General features: G+C 55.1%; 2 protein-coding genes across 18 annotated transcripts; one reads left to right on the top strand and one right to left on the bottom strand.

The window, feature by feature from the left end:
• Positions 1-755: 755 nt before the first annotated feature.
• Positions 756-19,105, top strand: OSM (oncostatin M). Of its 16 annotated transcripts, XM_084993678.1 has the most exons (8): positions 2,320-2,399; positions 2,663-3,242; positions 3,740-3,809; positions 5,726-5,864; positions 14,619-15,175; positions 16,432-16,522; positions 16,813-16,946; positions 17,585-19,105. In XM_084993678.1, the coding sequence occupies exons 7-8, from the start codon at positions 16,914-16,916 to the stop codon at positions 18,128-18,130; spliced, it is 579 nt and encodes a 192-aa protein (XP_084849804.1). In that variant the 5' UTR covers positions 2,320-2,399; positions 2,663-3,242; positions 3,740-3,809; positions 5,726-5,864; positions 14,619-15,175; positions 16,432-16,522; positions 16,813-16,913; the 3' UTR covers positions 18,131-19,105. The 16 variants fall into 16 exon arrangements, with proteins under 16 accessions (XP_084849798.1, XP_084849797.1, XP_001929196.3 ...); XM_084993672.1 differs by lacking the exons at positions 2,320-2,399; positions 2,663-3,242; positions 16,432-16,522 and adding an exon at positions 756-903 and having other exon boundaries at positions 14,292-15,175; XM_084993671.1 differs by lacking the exons at positions 2,663-3,242; positions 5,726-5,864; positions 16,432-16,522 and adding an exon at positions 756-903 and having other exon boundaries at positions 14,292-15,175.
• LOC110256683 (uncharacterized) lies at positions 11,786-16,013 on the bottom strand. Of its 2 annotated transcripts, none has more exons than XR_014825924.1 (5): positions 15,895-16,012; positions 15,027-15,294; positions 14,833-14,955; positions 14,343-14,429; positions 11,786-14,013 (listed from the first exon to the last, which is right to left on the bottom strand). XR_014825924.1 is itself a non-coding variant. In XM_084993709.1 (5 exons), the coding sequence occupies exons 3-5, from the start codon at positions 14,863-14,865 to the stop codon at positions 13,688-13,690; spliced, it is 507 nt and encodes a 168-aa protein (XP_084849835.1). In that variant the 5' UTR covers positions 14,866-14,955; positions 15,027-15,272; positions 15,895-16,013; the 3' UTR covers positions 11,786-13,687. The 2 variants fall into 2 exon arrangements, 1 of the variants encoding a protein (XP_084849835.1); XM_084993709.1 differs by having other exon boundaries at positions 14,343-14,490; positions 15,027-15,272; positions 15,895-16,013.
• Positions 19,106-22,313: the final 3,208 nt, after the last annotated feature.

Here is a 22,313-nt window from a genome sequence, read left to right as displayed (position 1 = left end):
TGCCCCTGGGGGCCCCTCTGCCTGAGATCCTGGACTCTCCCTGTGCAGCTGGCTCAGGCCGGGATCGCCTCACCTCCCACCATTCTCACCTCCAGAGCGTAGGTGAACCATTGCCATTCTCCAGATGAAGGACCAGAGGTGGGAGGTGGAGTGACTTAGCCAGGGTCCTATGGTTCCTGTCAGGGCTGCCTGGCTCTGGGGTCCAGTCACTTTCTTCATTTCTTGCTGCTTTTGAATAGTCTACACGGTTCAGAACAGGGGCAGAGGCTCCTGGACCTTCCTGCTTGGAGCTCCCCCAGGCTCCTTGCCACCTTGGGTGTGGCTGGCCTGTTGCAAAACACCCTTAAGGGGGGCCCCAAAGCACCTTTTCTCCAGGCTGCTGCCTGCTTTCTTTTGGACCACACCTGAGTTCTGGCTGTCCCTCACAGGAGACTGATCAGTTCTTGCCACCAGAGCTCCCACTGGAGCAGTGGTAGGAGGGAGCCAGGCAGAGCGGGGACCTGGGAGCCCACATGCTGGGCTTCACCTGGCTGGGAGGACAGGACAAGGACCTGGAGGCCACCTGGAGCCCACTCTTCCTGTGATGGCCGCATGCTGGGGTCAGAGGCTCCACACATCTGGGCCCAGGTTTCCTGCCACAGAGGGGCCGCCTCCCCGCTCTGTGAGCTGGGACTCCACCGTGGCCCAAGGGGGCCCCACAGACGCTGGGGAGGTTATCAGGTGCCCTCAGCCTAGGCCCGCCTGTGCCCAGGAAGGGAAGAAGGGTGTGACTTCGGCGTACTCAGAGGTCTTGGTGGCTCCCCAGAAAAGCCAGAACCAGGCCAGGCCTCTGGCAGTGCGCCCACCCTGCCCTGGGAACCCGGGGGCTGCAGATCAGAGGAGCAGGGAGCATAGCCCAGCCCGGTGAGTGAGCTGTCGGGGACCCTGGGCCAGCCTCTTCCCCTTGGCCTCAGTTTCCCTGCGCATTGAGACCCAGGAGGCAGCTCCTTTAGGACCCTAACCCAAGGGCCCTGGGAAGGGGACGTTTATTTGTAGTTTGTCTCTGGGCTCGTGGGGCGGGGGGTGTTCCTGCTTTTCTCCCTGGGCTTTGGCTCAAGGGATGTCCTGGGCTGAGATGGGACCAGAATTCTTGGGGCTGCCTGACCTGTGGCTAGAGAGCCTCTGGCCGCATGTCCAGCTCTGGGAGTCTGTCCTTCTCTCTGTCCACTTGTAAGTCATCCCAGCTTCCCATGTCTGTTAAAGTGGGTCCTAACTTGGCACAGGTTCATTCTTGGGGCTGCCCTCTGGACTGGTCAGGATAGGAAGCCACAGGCACGCCTGGTGGGATGATCTGACTCGGACCCAGGCCTAGAAACCAGCATACCCACTTGGGTCTGTGCCTCACATGTGTAAGCTTGGGGAGGGTGCTTAGCTCTCTGGCATTAGGGTCCCTGGGGTCACTGGACCAGTTCAGCCTCCACAGATTACAGATGGGGAGACCTGCTGTGGGGATGTCAGGAGACCCAGACCTTCTGAGGGTTGGGCCACAGGGTTTGGGAGATGCCTAGAGGACATAGCATCTCTGAAAAAGAGATGTAACCCTGAACTTCTAGCACAGTTGGTGCTCTGGGTGCCCTCAGACAGAAAGTTGTCAGGCTGCCCAGGCTGAGAATCCTGGAGAATTCTAGGACAAGGGAAGTCAGTCTGGGCAGCCCAAGTCTGGGGTTGGGTCATTCATAACTGGGCCTGGGGACACTCGCAGGCACCCTGAGAGCCCTGGTCCACCTGATCACCTCAGCGCAGCCACTCCTGAGCACCAGGGTCGAGGCTCCAGACCTTGGAGCCTGAGTCCTTGTCCTCAGGAAGATGCAGTCCATGTCCAGGGAGGGCTCTGCCCATGGTCCCTCTGCCTGACATCCGGCATCTGCCAGGAGGATGTGAACCTGTGGGGAGGTGGGGGCTCTTGGGTGGGTGGGGGCAGGAGATGCACAAGCCCCAGGAGGGAAGAGGCCGAGGCTCATTTCCACACTTTCATACCTCCTCAGTCCTCGAAGACATTCACGCAGAAATTCAAGATTTAAAGTCCTCCCCCGACCCCTGCTGGTCTGGGCCACGTGGGTCCAAAGCTGTCTTCTTTTCCTGTGCAGAGGGAAAATAAACCCACGCCCTCTCCGTGTTGTGCCCCAAGATCCCACTGGGTGGGAAGGGCCCAGCAGGAGGCAGGAAGGGCAGCGCAGCCTGCAGCTAGCTGACAGAGTCCGGGGAAGCTGCTTCCCTGTCTGTACATGGGGGAAGGGGAGGGGGTGTGCTCCATTCATTCATGTGTGCAATTTCACACAGGGAAAGCGAAGCACAGGGAGGTGAAGTGATTTACCCAAGGTCACACGGCTGGGCACCGGGAACCCAAATGTAAAAAGAAGGTCAGTGAGGTCAGGCGTGTCCACAGGGGCCTGGGGAGATTCCCTGGGGGAAGGGACACTTCAGCTGAACCCTGAGGGACGGGGAGGGTTTTGCAAGATCCCTCGCAATCCCAGTTGTCTGCGTTGGTGGCTGGATGTCTGCAGCCAGTGGCAACAAGTGCGTGGGCAGGCACGCGAGGCCAGGCCCTGCCTCCTCCCTGACCCTGGGCAGGGCTGAGCAAGCATGTTGGGCAACGGTCACGGTTTGTGTCTCACTTTCCCAGGCGGGCCTTGGTGCCGGGCTTCCTGAACCAAGGAGTCTCAAATGGGGTGCCCAGAGCTTCCTTCCCAGGGGGTTGCTTATGGTGTCACCTGGATGGGTATGCCGCCTGGGTGTGTGCGCACCCGCAGGTGCAGGCCTTCATGGGTGTCTATAGGCAAGTCTGTTTTGGTCCCAAAGTGTGTGTCTCTCTGTCTACATGTGTGTCCAAGTGTTGGTGTGTCCTTGTGCCTCTGTGTCGGAGGTCTGGATGTCTGTGGCCGAATGTGCATCTTATTACAGATAAATATCAGCTGTGTCCCTGGCTCCGTCTCTGCATGTGTCCCGTGTGGCTAAGACGGGATCTTGTGCCCACGTGTGCATGTATGAGCCCTTGGGGCACGTTTCCGTGTGTGTGTGTGTGTGTGTGTGTGTGTTTTGGTCTCTGGCTGTCCGTGTGTGTGTGTACACATCTGCATCCTTTGTCTGCACATGTGTGCCTGTGTGTATCCTCTTGTCCACTTTCCTTGAAGCCACATCCCCTCAGGGACCCCTGCTTCTCCTGATGCCAGAAGGCCCAGCTCCCTGCAGCCACCAGAGGAGGGGTGAGCTGTGCTGCCCAAACCCCCCAAGCTCCAGCTCCTCTCTCTGCCCTCTACCCCTGGCTGCTCCACTCCTGCCTCTCCCGTCTGCCTCCTCCCTCTCTGCCCACTTTGTCTCTGTCCCTCCTCTTCTGCCTGTAGCTCAAAGCAAGCCTGTCCCTGCTTTCTGTCCCCTGTGCATGTACCCCTCAGCCTGGGGTCTCTGCAGTGACCCAGAGATTGACTCCGGCCCCCAGCCCCAGTGCCCTCCACAGCCCTGGACCCCACACTTCCCAGGGCCCCAGTCAACCCACGGTTGTCCTCCCCTGTGTGGCTACCCTGAACTTCCGGCTGGTCTCCCCGCGTGGGTCTCCCTCTCCCCTGGCTGCAAGAGCATATCTTCTCCAGCACAACCTTCCTGTGTTCCCACCTCCCCTGCTCTGCCTTTGACACTCTCGGCCTGGCCCAGCTCTCCTGCCTGCGCTGCCGCTCCAGGCCTCACCTTATTCTTCTCTCCGCAGACCACGAGTATCTGCTCCAAGCAGCTTCCAGGCCCTGCCCTGCTGGCACCCTCTGGCCTTTTAAATTTAGGTGAGCCTCTTCTAAGTTGACTAATAAGAGCCCTTGGACAGGTGCTAACTAGGCAGTAACATAGGAGAGGGTGTGGTAAGTCCTCTGACTCTCTCTTGCCTCTTTGTAGCTGATTCTCTGCTTTCCAGTCTCTTGGTTTTCATAGAGTTGTGTTTTTAAGCTCTGCTTTAAGCTTTTTAAAAAAAATTAAGATGAGTTCCTGTTGTTGTGCAGTGGAAATGAGTCTGACTAGTATCCGTGAAGATGCAGGTTCGATCCCTGGCCTTGCTCAGGGGGTTGGGGATCTGGCATTGCCGTGAGCCATGGTATAGGTTGCAGATGTAGCTCAGATCCTGTGCGGCTGTGGCTGTGGCTGTGGCTGTGGTGTAGGCTGGTAGCTGTGGCTCTGATTCGACCCCTAGCCTGGGAACTTCCACATGTCGCAGGTGAGGCCCTAAAAAACAAACAAAAATTTAAGATGAAATTCACGTAATATACAGTTAACCATTTAAAAATGAATAGCTACCACTTCACACCAGTCAGAATGACCATCATTAATAAGTCCACAAATAACAAATGCTGGAGAGGGCGTGGAGAAAAGGGACCCCTCTTGCACTGTTGGTAGGAATGTGAATTGGTAGAACCACTATGGAAAACAGTATGGGGGTACCTTAGAAAACTATGTATAGAACTACCACATGACCCAGCAATCCCACTCTTGGGCATATATCTGGATAAAACTTTCCTTGAAAAAGACACATGCACCCTCATGTTCATTGCAGCACTATTCACAATAGCCAAGACTTGAAAATAACCTAAATGTTCATCGACAGATGACTGGATTAGGAAGATGTGGTATATATACACAACGGAATACTACTCAGCCATAAAAAGAAAAATTAATGCCATTTGCAGCAACATGGATGAAACTAGAGACTCATACTAAGCGAAGTAAGTCAGAAAGAGAAAGGCAAATACCATATGATGTCACTTATATCTGGAATCTAATATATGACACAAATGAACCCTTCCATAGAAAAGAAAATCGTAGACTTGGAGAACAGACTTGTGCTTGCCAAGGGGGAGGGGAAGGAATGGGATGGACTAGGAATTTGGGGTTAATAGATGCAAACTATGGCTTTGGAATGGATAAGCAATGAAATCCTGCTGTATAGCAGTGGGAACTATATCTAGTCACTTAGGATGGAGCATGATAATGTGAGAAAAAGGAATGTGTATGTGTGACTGGGTCACTTTGCTGTACAGTAGAAAATTGGCAGAATGCTGTAAACCAGCTATAATGGGAAAAAATTAAAATCATTAAAAAATAAAAGTGAATAGCTAGCTAGCTCAGGGGTATTTAGCACATTCACAGTGTTGCGCAACCATCACCTCTCTCTGGTTCCAAAACATTTTCATCACCCCAAAGGAAACCTCGTACCCAGTAGTTGTCACTTCCCATTCCCCCTCCCCCACGCCCTGGCAATCACCAATCTGTCTCTATGAATTTCCCTATTCTGGACTTTTATTTTTTTTAATTTATTTATTTTATTTTTTATTTTATTTATGTATTTATTTTTTGGTCTTTTTAGGGCCAAACCTGCAGCTTATGGAGGTTCCCAAGCTAGGGGTCCTATCGGAGCTGCAGCTGCTGGCCCTTGCCACAGCCACAGCAATGCCAGATCTGAGCCGCATCTGCGACCTACACCACAGCTCAAGGAAATGCTAGATCCTTAACCCATTGAGTGAGTCCAGGGATTGAACCTGCGTCCTCATGGATACTAGTCAGATGCATTTCTATTGAGCCACAATGGAAACTCCTGGACATTTCTTATAAATGGAATTATCTAATATGGGACTTTTGGTGTCTAGCTTTTTCACTCAGCATAATGGATTTTTTTTTGTTTTGTTTTTTTGTTTTATGTTTTTGGCCACAGCACGCAAGGGCTTGATCCTGGATCTCAGTTCCCAGACCAGGGATTGAAGCAGGGCCATGGCAGTGAAAGCACTAAGTCCTAACCACTAGACCACCAAGGAACTCCAAGCATAATGTTTTTGAGGTGCATCCAGGTAGAGGTCTGTGTCAAAACTTTATTCCTTTTTATGGCTGAATAATATTCCACTGTGTGGATATAACTACTTTTTGAAAATCCATTATCCATTGATGGACATTTGGCTAGTTCCCACCTTTTGCCTATTAAGCTCATTCTTGACTGTGGGAAGGCACAGAAGTTGTGTTTAGTTGCATACTGTCCTCCTTCTCTTCCTTACACGTGCATCTGTGCATAGGGTGACCTGGCCTTAGCCCGTCACACCACATCACCCATTGAACGGCCACCAGGCTGTCCGGGGACAGAGCAAGCTTTGATGGCCTTTTCTCCCCTTGAACCTGCAAGGTGCTTCTTTTCTTCATATCAAGATAAATGCTCAGGAAGTTCCCATCGTAGCTTAGAGTAAATGAATCTGACTAGCATCCATGAGGACACAGGTTCTATCCCTGGCCTCACTCAGCAGGTTAAGGATCCGGTGTTTCCTTGGGCTGTGGTGTAGGTTGCAGACATGGCTTGGATCCTGCATTGTGGTGGCTGTGGTGTAGGCCGGCAGCTACAAATCTGATTCAACCCCTAGCCTGGGAACCTCCATATGCTGCAGGCGAGGTCCTAAAAAGACCAAAAAAAAAAAAAATGCTCAGTGTTTCCTTGGCTTGTCCCCAAGAACAAGAGGGGGAAGAAAGCCAGTCTCCCAGCACCCACTCCTGGTCATTTCCTCCTGGCCCGTAATTAGGACCCCTGCAGGTGAGTCCTGCCTCTGTGTCCCGATTTGTAGACAGCTTCATGGGGCCCTGGCCATGTTCCCCCATCTTCCTACAGCTGCCTTCTCTGTTGAACAAAGCTCCTGAACTTTGGTTGCAGCTGCAGCCAGAGCAGGCTCTGGCCCACCCTACTTCCTCCCTTCACACCCTCCACCTATTCTGTCCCCATCCTCATGCTTATGTAGGACTCAGGACTCCCCACAGGCCAGTGCCAGGAAACCAGCTCGACCAGCAGAAATGGGACTCTCATCACGCCCTGTGTAGCTGGGATCTGCCGTGGGCTCAGCCCTGTCTTCAAGCAGGGCTTAGGGGCTCAGGGAGATTACTTGGCCTCCCTGGCTGTGCCAACTGTGTTCTTGCCCACTCAGCAGGACTCCACTCCTGCCTCGTGGGGTTGGGGAAGGTGACTTTCCACAGCACCAGTGACCTCTCAGCTCAGAAACCCCAGCCGTGTGAGGGAGCCATGTCTCCTGGGTCTGCCTTCGGTCCTGGGAAAGACTCTGATTAGGCCTGCTCAGGAGGCAGGTCCATCACTAGGCCCTGAGGTACTGCAAAGACCAGGCTGTGTCAGAGCCCCCTCTCGGGGCTGGAAATGGACAGCCTGACAAATGGGTCTTTCTGGCCCCTCCACATGCTGCACGTTGGCCTGTGTGTTTATTCACCTTTCACAGCCTGGGTATAAAAAGGCATTCATAGTGGAGTTCCCACTGTGGCTCAGCAGTTAACAAACCCAACTAATATCCATGAGGATGTGGGTTCGATCCCTGGCCTCGCTCAGTGGATTAAGGATCCTCCATTGCCATGAGCTGCTGTGTGGTTCTCAGTCATAGCTTGAATCCTGCGTGGTTGTGGCTATGGTGTAGGCCAGCAGCTGCAGCTCCTATTCGATCCCTAGCCTGGGAGCTTCCATATGCCGCAGGTGTGGCCCTAAAAAAAGAAAAAAAAAAAGGCATTCACTGTAACTTCACACCCCTGTAAGCTCTTTCTTTCTTTCTCCTGCACTTGGCCTAGCGCCCCACACATACAGTGTGTAACTTATGAAATGTGGGTTGAATGAGGGACTGAAAAGGTTATTTGCAAAGTGCAGGATTGTCTCCTCCAGTGAAGGCTAGCCCCCTTCTATGAGGCTGTCAGATGCTGCTTACGTGGAATTTGTTCTGAAACGAATTTTTTAAAGGAAGCAGGAGAAACGCTTTTGGCTTTTTCTTTCTCAGTTTGTCTTCCGGAAAAGTGTTGAAATCTGCAGTGACGGAAATAATAGATTTGAATTCTCTTTAGAAAAAAATCATCATAAAAGAAAAAGTCAGCATCTTTAAAAGTGAGCCTTCCTAAAAAAAAAGAGATCACATGCTTTGGTGTATCGTGAGGGATGTGATTCTGACTTTCTTGAGGCAAGGTGACCAGGAGTGCTGTTCTCACCCAGCAACGGCAGGGAGGTGGGCCTGCACCTGTGACTGCAGGTGCGCTGGATGTGGAATGGGCCCACTTCTGGGACCTGCAGCCTGGGGCTTCTGCACACCGCCGCATCTGTATGGCCATCCATTCACTAAGGATTCATTGAGCACCTACTATGTCCCAGGGCCTGACCCGTGCTCTGAAGGTAGGTGATGGGGAGCCACCACCGTGGTGCATGCCCCTCTTGAAATTTACAGTCCAATTGAGGAGACAACCTCACAGTCATGACAGTTTACAATTCTGAAAAATGCTACAAAGAGGGTTATGTGGTGCTCTGGAGTCGGGCTCAGGGTGGTGCAGGAGCTAGCCTGGGGTAGAGGAAGTTCAGCTGAAGAGGTGAAGCTTGGACTGAACCTCGATGTCCGGATGGAAGTTCAGTAGGAGTGTTCTTTTTTTTTTTTTTTTTTTTTTTTTTGTCTTTTGTCTTTTGTCTTGTTGTTGTTGTTGTTGCTATTTCTTGGGCCGCTCCCATGGCATATGGAGGTTCCCAGGCTAGGGGTTGAATCGGAGCTGTAGCCACCGGCCTACGCCAGAGCCACAGCAACGCGGGATCCGAGCCGCATCTGCAACCTACACCACAGCTCACGGCAACGCCGGATCATTAACCCACTGAGCGAGGGCAGGGACCGAACCCGCAACCTCATGGTTCCTAGTCGGATTCATTAACCACTGCGCCACGACGGGAACTCCCAGGAGTGTTCTGGTAGTGGGTATAGCACATGCAAAGGCCCTGGGGTGAGGGTTCAGCTTCTCTGAAGGACTGAGGAAGTTCAGAGAAAGTGGGAGCTAGAGCAGTTTGGGGTGAAGCTAGGGAGATGGGCAGGGCCTTGTGGCTGTGGTAATGATCCGGATGGCAACAGGAAGCCAGGGGAGTGTTTTAAGCAAGAGGATGATGGGACCAGGCTGTGTTGTACAAGCCCCTCCGGAGGGGCTGCAATGGCAGTAGAGCCGCTTTGTGGTGGCTCAGCATCCTCCTCCTTCCTTGCCTTCCTTCCTCTCTGACTTCCCGCCACACCTGGCATCTCAAAACTGGTCCCATGAGGACTTGATTACACTTCAGCTCATGCAGTTCTGACATGGAATTTGCAACACTTCTTTTCCGCATTTTTGCCAATGAAACCAGCATTGTCTTTCTAGACCTGCAGAAATACTGATCTCTTCCCCCAAGCCCTCTGGGCCGGCTCCTCAGCCCAGGCAGGACCTCCAGGCTCCCGCTGTGAGAGTGCTTGTTTTCATTTTTATTGAGCCTTTGCAGCCTCCTGGCTGTGTGACCTTCCTCCAGGGGCCCCACCTCTCAGGCCTCAGTTTCCCATCTGCAGGGCAGAGACGGTGATTTCGGCCTCACTAGGTGGTTCAAGGGATTCAGCAAGCTGAGCCACGTGAAAGGCTCAGAACTGGGCCCGGCACACACAAAGGCTGCAGAAATGTGCCCGGTTATTCCCACGGGGCAGACAGCGTGTGCCTGGGGCACCAAAACATTTTTGGCAAGAATATGGAGTTTCAAAATAGGTGTTGTTTGTCATCGTGAGAAAAGTCAGGACTCCATTGGACTTCCTGATCCTGTTTGATTTTTTTTTTTTTTTTTTTTTGGGTCTTTTTGCTATTTCTTTGGGCCGCTCCCGCGGCATATGGAGGTTCCCAGGCTAGGGGTCGAATCGGAGCTGTAGCCACCAGCCTACGCCAGAGCCACAGCAACGCGGGATCCGAGCCGCGTCTGCAACCTACACCACAGCTCACGGCAATGCTGGATCCTTAACCCACTGAGCGAGGGCGGGGACTGAACCCGAAACCTCATGGTTCCTAGTCAGATTCATTAACCACTGCCCCACGACGGGAACTCCTGATGTTTTATTTACAGTGATGTCTCAGCTTTTAGAACCGCTGTGGGGCTTCAGAGAGATGTGGGCCCTCTGTGGTCATCTCGCCTGTCCCCTCATCTCACAGAGAGGACCCTGGGCTCAGAGAGGGTGGCCCAAGGGTGGGGGTCATCTGCACCCTCTGTCTCCTGGTCTTCTCCTCTCAGAATAGACAAATCAGCCCCCACCTGCCTTCCCCTTGGCCTGGGGGTCCCTGTGGCAGGGCCTGGCCTGGAGGCCTGCGACTGGTGTGAGGCAGACAGAAAGAAAAGAAGCAAGTTCCCACTACCCCGCCTCACACTTCCCTGAAGAGGTCTTCAGGCCCCTGGAAGGGGGATGAGTCACCGCATTTGGGGAGTCACCGCATTTGGGGAGTCACTGGGTGCAGGGGAGGTCATGGGTCCCATCCCTATGGACACACCAGGTTCCAGAACCGTGTGGCAGGTCATGAGTCAAAGGTACCCCCAGCCAAGGGTGACCTCACTGGCCTCATGGGGACCCTAGTAGATACTTGCTCATCCCAGGGTTTATGTAATGCATGTTTCCCAACCGTCCTTAAAGCCACCCTGTGACATAAGCAAATGTGCTCTATTGTCTGCCCCAGTGGCTGGCAGGTAAATGCCCATTGGACACTTGCTATGGGCCAGGCGCTAGCCTGCATCGTCCGCTGAATTACACTGACCCTCCAGGAAGGCAGCAGTTGCCATTGCATTTTAAAAATTGAGGCGTTCCCTCCATGGCACAGTGGGTTCAGAATCTGACTGCAGCGGCTCAGATTGCTGCGGAGGTGTGGGTTCAATCCTCCGCCTGGCGCAGTGGGTTCAAGGATCTGGTGTTGCCGCGGCGGCTCAGAATCAGTCTCTGACCCAGGAACTTCCATATGCCGCGGGCGTGGCTATAAACAGAATAAAAATCGAGATACAATTCACATACCGTCATATGCATGTAAAGTGTATCATTCAGTGGTTTTCAGTATATTTACAAGAATTGTGCAACCATCTAGTTCAAAAACATTTTCATCCCCCCAAAAGAAACCCATATCCATAAGCTACCATTCCTCGTCCCCAGATCTCCCACCTCTGGCAACCACAAAGCTACTCTGTTCCTGTGGATTCACTTCTTCCAGACATTTTATGCAGACGGAATCACATGCGGCCTTTTGTTCCTGGCTTCTTTCACTTAGCATTGTGATTTTTTTTCCCATGGCATGTGGAAGTTCCCACCTGGACCAGGGATCAAACCCGAGCCATAGAGGTGACAACACCGGATCCTTAATCACTAGGCCACCAGGGAACTCTTGTTTTTGATTCTCTTGGGTCTATACCTAGGAATGGAATTGTCATATTGACATTTCTAGGTTTACTATTTGAGGAAGAGACATACTTTTCCCAAAGGTGCTATACCCTTTTACGTTCCCACCAGCAGTGCACAAGGGCTCTGATTTCTCCATGTCCTCTCCAACACTTGTTACTGTCTTTTTTTTTTTTTTTTTTTTGGCATATGGAGGTTCCCAGGCTAGGGGTCGAATTGGAGCTACAGCTGCCGGCCTATGCCAGAGCCACAGCAATGCCAGAGCCGAGCCGCATCTGCGACCTACACCACAGCTCACGGCAACGGCAGATCCTTAACCCACTGAGCAAGGCCAGGGATGGTAGCCCCATCCTTATGGATCCTAGTCAGGTTCACTGGAGCCATGAAGGGAACTCCTGTCTATCTTTGATTATAGCCATCCTAGTGGGTGTGTAGTGGCATCTCATAGTCTGGATGTGCATTTTCCCGGTAGCTGATGATATCAATGATCTTTTCATGTATTTATTGGCCATTTGTGTCTGGTTTGGAGAAATGTCTTTTTGAGTCACTTGCACATTTGAAGATTGCATTGTTCATCTCTTTATTATTAAGCTGTGCTGCTGTGGTCTTATGGAGGGGAAACTGAATTTCTTGACTGGGTCAGGAACACTGGGCCCACAAACTGAGGCCAGAACCTGGGCTGGTCTCCACCTCTTACCCGGCAGGTCTCTCCACCCAGTCCAGTGGCCTCTTGCCTCCAGGGGCCCCTCAGGCCACACAAAATCCTGTCCCTGTGTTTAAAGGGGGAAGGCTCGCCAGCCGGACCGTGGGCCGGAAAGGTGCGGAAGCAGCAGTTCTGAGGAACCAAGCTGGTCCTCTCTTCCCCTCCGAATCACGCGGACCCAGCTGACGTGGCCTGGGACAAGGGGACAGCCCGGGCCCTGTGGTCGGGGAGCCTATTTATACCGGCTGGGCCATGTTGCAAGCTCTTCCTGCTGGCGACAGGGACGTCACTGGGCGCTGACCTCACCAGAAACACTGACGCATCTTCCCCTCACACTTTGCTCTGATGGACAGCTGGGTCTCCTCACCTTGGGGCCACTCCCTGTCCTCCTGCACATCACAGCCCCCTTCCACCTGGCTTCAGACTCTCTCCGGGGGTCCCCACTCCCTGCAGCCCTCTGGCCATGCCCTCTTGCAAGCTGTTAGGCATGGACTTATGTCCTCAAAGTCATAGGTTGAGCTCATGGCCCCCAGCACCACAGAACGTGACTGTATTTGGAGAGAGAGCCTCGAAAGAGGGCATCGAGGTAAAAGGAGGCCATTGGGTGGGCCCCCCTCCAACATGACTGCTGTCCTTATAAGAAGAGGAGATGAGGACACAGACACACAGAGGGATGACCACATGGGAGGCGACCATAGGGGGGCTGTCTACAAGCCAAAGGAGAGAGGCCTCGGGATGCAACCAACACTACAGATAACTTGATCTCAGACTTCTGGCCCCAGGACTGAGAAAATGCCTTTCTGTCATTTAAGCCCCCCTGGTCTGTGATATTTGGTTATGGCAGCATGAGCGACCTAATATTCACGTTTAAGGCCTCGTGCTCAGAGCCAGGTCTTTCTGATTTGATAGCCCTGGTTTGCATGCCCTGCTCCTCTTAAATGTTTCTACAAAGGACAGCTGCAGGCAGGGCAAACTCAACGTCTCTGGGCCTTGGAGGCTCCTTTATTTTTGTGTCTATCTATTTATTCTTTCTTTCTTTCTTTCTTTACTTATGGCTGCACCCTCAGCATGTGGAATTTCCTGGGGCAGAAATGGAACCCGTGCCATAGCAGTGACAATGCCAGATCCTTAACCTGCTAATCCTTAACCAGGGAAGTCCTCAGGGGCCTCTTTAAGCTGAGGAGGACATGCAACCTCTCTGGACCATGGGGTGAAAGCACAGGGCTGTCCCCTGAGTATGGCGGTCGGTCAGCAAGGAGCCCCTGAGAGGGGCACAAAGCTCTCCAGCCAGACCTTGCCCTTGGGGCTGGAGCCTGTCCCTGAGCTCCTCCCAGTTTCCTTGTTAAAGGGAGCCATGCCCTCCCCGCCCAGCTACTCTCCCTCCCAGGGTTGTGGCAAAATGAGATCAGGGGTGTAAAATGAAGAAGGATCCCAGGGAGCCGCCTGTGTGGGTGGGACCTGAGATGAGGAATCTAGTAGAAGCGAAGTTCTCAGGAGGAGAATCCAGAACTGGCCCTTGAGGGGGGCGGGAGTGGCGGCGGCGGCGGCAGCTGCGGTGTGATGAATACCATGCTGCATGCAGGGAGTTGGGGTGTGTGTGCAGGAAGCCTCCTGGGCATGGGGGTTCCTCTGGTTTTGTCCCCTGCTAGATCCTCAGCAGATGGGAGTGGCCAGCCAAGAGCAGGGGCCCAATACAAGTTTGTTGATGGCATAAATGACTGCGTGGGTGTGTCTGCAGGGGGAGAGCTGGTGGGAACAGCCTTCATGGTGATGACTGGTGCTGGGGTGGGGATGGTGGGAGGGTGCCTGTCTCTTCTTCCAGCCACTTTGGCTTTCCTAGTGCAGGCCTCACCGGTCGCCCCCAGGGACCCCAGCCTGGCTCCTCAGCCTTTGATACCCTGTTCCCCACAGAACTCCTTGGGCACAGGCTAAGACCCTCGTCTAGGTCCGGTGGACGTGCTGAAGCTGCAGGCACGGTGTGCCAGCCCTCTGCCCCGTCATCTGCCCTCTCTGGCCTCAGTGTATCCTCCAGTGAAGCAGCAGGCTGCCTCTGGAGGCGCTGTCTCCAGGGCCCCTTCATTCTGACGCCTGCAAGAAGCAGAGGACCAACCCAAGATCACTATCTTTCAGAGAAAGTGAAACCTGGTCCCCAACCGTCACCGCGGCGACTCCCCTTCTCTGGCTTCCCCTCTGAGCTCACAGCTTCCCCATCTCCTCCGCCCCCCACCCCGCCTCCCGACAGCTCGTACTTGGAATCAGACTTTCATCTTTCCTTTTGCCTTCAAAGGGCTTTTGCCTTTTATGTCCATGATGGCAGCAGCCCTGTGAGGTGGCCAGGAAATGCTTTTCAAATCCTCATTTTACAGGTGGCGGGGATGGTGGGGGTCTCGAAGGCCCAGAGAAGTTAAGCGACTTGCCTTGGATCTCACAGCATGTCAGTGGGCTTGAACCTGATCTCCTGTTTCTCTTGCTCCAAGTGCCTGGTTCTCCCCAGAGGGTCCTGTCTGTGGAGAAGGGGCCTGTTGTGGGCGATGGTCTGGGGATGGCTGGTTGTGTGCAGGGTGCCTGTTGGGGGAGAGGAGGTGGCTGGGAGTCCCGCTGGGGGATGCAGGTCCTGGGGCCATAACCACAATCTCGGGGCTGCCAGCCTGGGTCTGGCTCTTTGCCCAGAGCCCGGTGGTTTCCGCTCACAGATGTCCCAACAGCCCTGGCGGGAGGGCGGGAAGGGCACTCAAGAAGGAAGATGTCTCGCTCCCCTCAGCCCCAAACCACAGTGGCCTGTGAGGCTGAAGGCTCCCAAGCCGGGACTTTGCATCAGGCCCTCCAGGGGCCCAGCTGGTGGACTCTCCCCTCCATCCCGGGCACAGCCTCCTACAGTGGGCATGGACCCCCTTGCTCCCTGCTCACCCCATAAAAGGCTGAGGCTGCGGTTTGCATCATCCTTGGGCGTGGGGCTGACCTCGAAGAACGAATTCGAAGAAAACAGGAGGAGGAGCAGGCATGCCACCGCGCCCAGCGCCCATTGGCCGCCTGTGGAAACTTTGGTTTTTGGGGTCATGTTCCCAGAAGGCCTGCCCTCCCCCCTCCCCCTCCCCACCCACCTCACGAGGTGTTGGCCAATCACCCCGGCGGGCATAAAGTGGCTGCCAGCCCGCAGGGCTCCCAGCCGGGAGGTGTCACCCCCAGCAGGCACAGGCCGGAGCTCGGTCACCCAGCATGCGGGCACAGTGTATTCGGAGGACACTGCTCAGTGAGTACTTCCTTCCTTCCCGCCGGGACCTGCTTGCTGTGCTCATGGGCGCCAGTGGGGAGCAGGGCCAGCTGCTGTCCTCTGGGAACTGGGGAGGCTGGACACGGGGCAGAAAGATGCTAAGAAAGGGAAAGAGCCAGAGGATCAGGCAAAGAGAGGGGTCCACTGAGAACACAGCATCTTCACAGGGTGGAGAAGGGTATCCCTGGAGGACTTCTAGGGGTAGGTGATATAGAGTCGACTCTGGGAGCAAGGGTTATGAGGGAAGGGGATCACAGCGGGAGAAGCTAGGGAAGCAGGAGGGAGGTGGGAGAAGTGCTGGGGCAGTGGAGGAAGCTGCAGAAGCTGAGCAGGACTGTGGTGTATTGTCTGGAAGGGCTGCGGGGCTTCCTTCTGGCCCCAATTCACAGGCTCTGGGATGGATGGTCACTATCGGCCAGGCCCCGGGGGCCCTGGAGCCCACACAATCACACAGCACATATAGCCACACCCACAGGGTGACAGACACACAGAGCCACGTGATGTCTTCCGGAGCCCTCAATCTCACCAATCTGGGAACCCCCGCATGCAGCCCCGGGGCCCCTGTGGTGGATGGGACAAAACGGCCCAGCTGTTCCCTCGAGCCTCACACAGACCCAGACACACACCCATGCAGACACCCTGCTCCCACGCACACTCTGCTCACATCAGCCGCCCTGCCCGAGCCCAGCAGCAGATACCTGGGGGGGAGGGTGGCGAGGGGTGTCTTGTGGTCGCCGTGCCTGGGGGCCTAGCCCCTCAGTCTCCTAGCAGCATCTTCCCCAAGGGGCCACAGTTCTTAGGAAGGGAAGGTGGTGTCACTGCCTTCCGGGCCATTGCGCCACAGGCCCTTCCGACCACGTGGCTGCCAGGGCTCAGTGGGTGGGTCGGGGGAGGTGGGGGGAGCCGTAATTACCCGCCCCCCAGAATATTCTGGCTCACAGCATCCCTGGTGGGCCTGACAGAAGTGGCCACTTAGGGGGAGAGGAGAGAGGTGTGAGAGGTCAGCGGATGCGCTGGCCTTGGGTGACCTGAGCAAGCCCTTCTCCTTCAGTGCCTTTGTTTTTAGTAAAATGGGGGCCTGGACTAGAAGGCCTCACTCATCCTTTCCAGATGGAAGCTTCAGATGGAAAGGCAGCTTTTCCTGGTTCTGCGGGCATAGCTCAGAGTGCCAGGCTGCTCCTGAGCCGCAAAGCCTGCCAGAGTCTAACTGCATGACTGGCTGGGATCTGTTACAGGTGGGCCCAGGGGCCTGTGGCCATGGCTGTCCCTTAACCCAGAGGTTTTACGAAGAGCAGCCCACCAGGGCCCCCGGTGTCAGCTCCTGAGGTTGGCAGGCTTGACTCCAGCTGGGCTCACCAGTTCTTCTCAAAGGCCTACTTGGCGAATTGTAGCCACTGTTTCGGGGGCTGAACAGTGACTTGCTGGGAAGGTAGCGGGGGGCGGGGGCAGCAGGTGCTCCAGTGCAGGTGCAGTGCCCAGCACCGCTCTCAACGGCACAAAGGTGTGGACCATGGAGTTGTATCCTCCGAGGCCCTCTTGAGCGCCGTCCCCTCTGAAAGCTGCCCACATGTGGCTTCCTCCCCACAGTCAGGTAACCCATCCCCTCTCTGTCCCAGGTCTGGTCCTCGGACTCCTGTTCCTGAGCACGGCGGCCAAGGGCAAGTGCTCAGGCAAATACCACGAACTCCTCCGGCAGCTCCGGCATCAGGCAGACCACATGCGGGACACCAGCACACTCCTGGACCCCTATGTGAGCACCCGGCCCTTGGGGGGCATCTGAGTCTCAGAGAACTGGGGGGTTAGGGTAGGCGTGAGCCCCAGGGAGGACCCGCCCCAACCCCCACTTAGCACGGGGCTGGTGGGGAGACCGAGTCCCCAGGTTTCTCCAGGGCCATGGCGAACAGTCCAGGCCTAACCCTGAGATGCCCAGGAGATCATGCAACATCCCCCGCTCAGTGGGCCTGGAGCGTGAACCCCTCTTCATCGCCTCATTCATCCCTTTGCCCAGCGTGCTCGTTGCACACCCACCACGTGCCTTGTTCTAGGCACCAGGATGTTGCAGTGAAAAAAAGAGCCCCGCCTTCCGAAGCCCATGTCACCTCCTGTCACCTCCCCAGTGACATGCCCCATGCCACAATCACTGCCTGTGCGATCACTCCCTCCAGTCCCCCAGCATCCCTCCCACCCTGCCTGCAGTGGCCTGGGAATCCTCTTCCATTTCAAGCCTAATTTCAGGGTCTGTACAATGGGGGGATTGGACAGGGGCTGCACGAGGTCGAGCATTTCAAGGCTGAGCAGAGCAGACTGGTGTGTGTGTGTGTGTGTGTGTGTGTGTGTGTGTGTGTGTAGGGGTCCAGCGCTCACCCCTTGACTGTCCTTTCTCCCCAGATCCGCATGCAAGGCCTGGACACGCCTGGACTGAAGGAGCACTGCAAGGATCGCCCTGGGGCCTTCCCCAGCGAGAGCACCCTCAGGGGGTTCAGCAAGCGGGTCTTCCTGCAGACTCTCAACACCACACTGGGCCTTGTCCTGCACAGACTGACTGCTTTACAGCAGGACCTCCCCGAAGCCCAGCACCTGGCGAGGCTGAACATCCGGGGACTCAGGAGTAACATCCATTGCATGTCCCAGCTGCTTCTCGGATCCTCGGAGGCAGAAACAGCTGAGCCCACTCAGCCAGGCCCCAGGGCCACGCCGCCGCCCACTCCCCCATCGGACGCATTCCAGCACAAGCTGAAGGGCTGCAGGTTCTTGCATGGCTACCACAGCTTCATGCACTCGGTGGCACAGGTCCTCCGGGAGTGGGGGGAGAGCCCGGGCCGGAGCCGGAGCAGGAGACACAGCCCCCACCCAGCCCTGCAGAAAGGGGCCCGCAGGATGCGACCCCTCAGGAGGGACAAGAGACTCATGCCCAGGGGCCAGCTGCCCCGGTAGCCTTAGGAGCGCCCCTGCCAGGTGAAAGTTCAGCAGGTACTCTGCAGGATGACACCGCTCCGTTCCCCACCTCTTGGAAGTGCACTTTGAGGGGTGGGAGCTGGGCAGCCCCTCTACCTCCTCTGGCCTGGGGGGGATGGGGTCCAGCTATTGAGCCCCCCATCCCTGAGTTCCTCAGTCCTGGTGGGGTGGCCGGGTCAGGTCCACACGGGGCCAACTTTCCATTGATTCAGGGGTCTGATGACACAGGCTGACTCATGGCCAGACTGGCTGCCCCCCCAGCTCTGCTCCCAGGAGGCCTGCCGGACTGTCCCTCTCATGACTTCCTCCTTTCCATAGTGGCCTCGTTGTAGAGGGGGGTCAGGGCCGGAGGTGGCCTCCTGTGCCTCATCACCAGTCTCGGGCCAGACCCCTGGATGTCTGGATGACCTCACTTTAGGCAGCTGTGATGGGGCAGTGCGTACAAGAAGGAGCCCTGATTTGGGGGGGATCCAAAATTGGCCCCTAACTCACTGTGTGGCCTCAGCAAGGTCACTTTACCTCTCTGGACCTCAGTTTTTTTCTTTGTGATTTGAAGGGTTGGGTACCATGTAAATCCCTCTCTGCCTGTCAGTTGCTGGGACTCTGTGACATAGGGTGGATATCAGATTCTCTGCGGACATAGAGACGCATGATACAATGGACACTGGTGAACACAGAGTTCTCTGGAGGAAACCTTCTAGCGCCTGGTGGCAGCTGGTCTCTGGTCCCGGCTCCTGGCTGCTCCCCCTGGTGGTGCGTCGTGGTATTTTCTTATGCTGAAACCATTGCTCTCCTGGAGGGGGGTCCCAGAAGCTGCTGGGCTGATTCCTTGGAAGGACGTGACTAATTTATAGATTTGTTTTTAATCTGTTTCCTATTTATAAGGCTTATTTATGATGTGTATTTAATGTTAATATTGTGCAACATATATTTAAAACTTGCCTGGTTTCTAAAGCCCTTGTGTCTCTCTGCTGCCTTGTGGGAGAGGATTTGGGGGATCCTCTTGGAGAAGGGGCGGGGTCCCTAGGTGGCAAGGCCACAAGCATCCATCAGCTGAAGGCTGGGCTTGGGGTTCTTGCTCTATCCAGGAAGGGAAGTCACATACCCTGGCCGGCTGGGGGCTCTTACTGTGGGGACATCTCAAACAGAGACAAGGTATCGTCTCTGAACGGGTCTCCCTTGAGAAGCTGGGGACCAGCACTGTCAGAGTTTGAGACAGAGGGGAGGGAGGAAGGATGGTGTGTGTGGGTTTCGCTGGGCTCTTGTGGGTATGTGGCTGAAGGTATGTGTGCTGTTGTGTGTTGTGTGAAATGGACAAGATAATAGCAGTTCATGCCCCAGATGTGGCCTGTGACCTGGTAGGTGCTTGAAAAAGTTTCTTGAAATGCTCCAGGGTGGGTAGGGATTCCACTGGGCACCCCTCTGATTCTCAGGGCCTTGCCATGAGAGGGTCATCTATAGACTGATGATGTGCTAAAGCTGCAGCTGTAAAGGAAGGGCTCACAGAAGCAGGTGAACTTGACCTGGATCAATCCCTTGCCACTCCTACTTCCTGGGCCAAGGGGAGGAACGGGACTTAGCATTCGGGTGGAAGAGAGCCCTGTGTGGGACTTTTGGCAATAGATATGACCCACCGTGCAGATGAGGCTTAGAGAGGTTTTTTTTTTGTTTGCTTTTGTTTTCGTTTTTTTTTAATGGCCACACCTGTGCATATGGAAGTTCCTGGATCATGGGCTGAATCTGAGCCACAGCTGGAGCAACATTGCACCAGGCTGGGGATCAAACTGTGCCTCCGCAGTTACCTGAGTTGCTGCAGTCGGATTCTTAACCCATTGCGCCAAGGCGGGAACCCCAAGGCTCAGAATTTGAGGGACCTGTCCAGATCTTCAGAGCCAATTTCCCGAGGGCGGGCACATTTCAAGCTCAGTCCCCTTAGATGCCAAGACAGACGCATCCTCCTGTCACCTTTCAGCCTCAGTAACTCCACAGACAATTTCATAAGTTTCTGGGGCACAGAGCTCCCAGGCGAGGGGACAGACAGACAACAGACAAGCAGAAGGACCAACAGGAGCATCAGAGATTGCAGTGTGAGCTTAAGCCTGGCAAAAGCAAAACAGGGTGATATAATAGAGTCAGGTGATGTGGGTGTACAGTTTGGCGCCTGGAAGATGTGAAGTCCATTCTGCAGCCTGAATGACAAGCAAGAGAAGGGCTGGAGCCTGTAAGTGACAGCTGGGGCAAAGGCTCCAAGGTTTCAAGGATCAGGTATAGTGAGTGATTGCTGATTAGTCAAAAAGGCGTACAGAGGGGAAATGTCTTACCAAATGTCGGGCTGGGGCTAGACCTCCAGGTCCCTGACACCCAACCAGGGAGTACCCAATTCCAGGCTGTTTACCAAGTACTTTATAAGACCTCCCACTGCCCCCCACTGGGCTCTCTCTTGTTCTCAGGCTCCTGCCACACCAGCCACTTTTGGTGATCTGCCCAGCATACCCCTCTACCATAAGGCCTCTGCCCAGGCTGTTCTCTCTGTCTGCAATACTGTGTATTCTGTCCTTTGGTTAGTGCATCCTCAGCTCTTCTTCCTCCCTGCCTGTGTTCTGGGTTATTTATTTTCTCAAAACTGTCCTGGGGTGGGATGGGGGTATTTGCATTGCTGTCTGCCTCCCCCACTAGCCTGGAGCCACCAAGGCTGGAGACCACGACTGTCTTACTCTGCTCTGTCCCAGGACCCAGAACAGTGTCTGGCACCCAGCAGCAGCTCAGTGAGGAGCAGGGCGTGGTGCCGCCACCAGCAGGGGGCCGGCCTCGCTCTTTTCTGCCTTGCCCCAGCATGGGGGTGGGGGGCTTTCCTCAGACTGGGCTGCTGGGAAGCTGTGGGTGGGAGGTGAAAGCTAGGCAAGCTCAGGTTCCCGGAGCGGAAAGGGAGTTGGTGTTGCTGCAGCGTGCGGTTGCCCACGGAGCGGGTAGAGGTCGGTCTGCAGAGGAAGAGCTGGGAAGCCCAGGGTGGTTGCTTCTTACCCCTGCATGGGCCACCTGCCAGCCTCCCACTCCCTGGATGAACCCCAGGAGAGGTGTCAGGGGCTGGCTTTGAACTAGAGCTGCACCCACCTCACAGGAAGCAGATCAGCGAGCCCCAGACTCTGAGGTGGGGGCCTTGGGGGGTCCTACCAGTGAGAACTTGTCACCTCTAAGCTGTCTCCTGATGAAACCACAGCTGCAGGTGCCCCCCAAACCGCCATCTCTAGGCTGGTCCTAGATCCACAGATCCAGCTGCTATAACATCTTTGAGGACCTCAAGGCCAAATTCAACCCCAAGCCCACACTTTTCTGCTTCCTAATTGCTCCCACTGAAGTTCCAGAATCTCAGGGCACCTGCTTCTTCTCCCTCAGCCTCTCCTCTCCCTGCTGATCCTGGGATTTCTCTAATGTCCCATCTCTGGCACATGGCTCCTTCTTTCCCCACCACCAGCTGGGTCCTGGCTCCCTGGACACATCTAAAATCTCACTGTCAGGTCTTCTCCTGCTCACAAACCTTGCATGACTCCTTCCTGTCCTATTGCATGTGGCATCAATTCCAAACTCCTCATCACAGCCGGCCAGGACCCTGCTCTCAGGCCAAGCCAGTTCATCTCTGCATCTGCTATGTGCTCAGCTGGCCCCCAATACATCCAGGCATCCTGCCCTCCTGATGCCTGCCCTCCCCGCTCCCAGCCCTCCTCCTTGACTCCCCATCCAGAGTGGCTGGTGGGGCTTCCCTGGGGCTGAGGGTGGCTTGCAGGGGGTCACATCTGGAGTCTATACCTGGAGTTAGAACAAGCCCTCTCAGATCACCCCTGTCCCCTAAAGTGACAATTGCTGTGAGATCTGGGTTCCCTGATGGCCCACTGACAGGTAGAGGGGAAGGGGCTCTAATGCTTTTATGCCACAGTGGGAGCTAATCTCCCACAGGGCACATTTTTCCTGGAGTAACGATGCCCTGTGAGCCTGCAAACAGCGTATGCTTCCCCCAATGGCTCATGTAAAGGGACAAAGTGGCCACAGGCCACGAGTGAGCTGGTACAGGGTCAGGGAGATGAGTCCGCATACGACCCTACTGCTGGAATGGACTGGAAGTTGGGTTTTCTTTTCTTTTCCCAGTTTTTCTGTGTGGCCGTCACAG

This window comes from Sus scrofa, chromosome 14 (genome assembly GCF_054392235.1).
Source record: "Sus scrofa isolate SSC_HxYL_T2T_F1_AM1 chromosome 14, Sscrofa_HxYL_maternal_Yorkshire_Landrace_v2.0, whole genome shotgun sequence".
Lineage (NCBI taxonomy): Eukaryota > Metazoa > Chordata > Mammalia > Artiodactyla > Suidae > Sus > Sus scrofa.
Note: the sequence above shows the minus strand (reverse complement) of the source record. Positions and strands in the feature narration are given on the sequence as shown.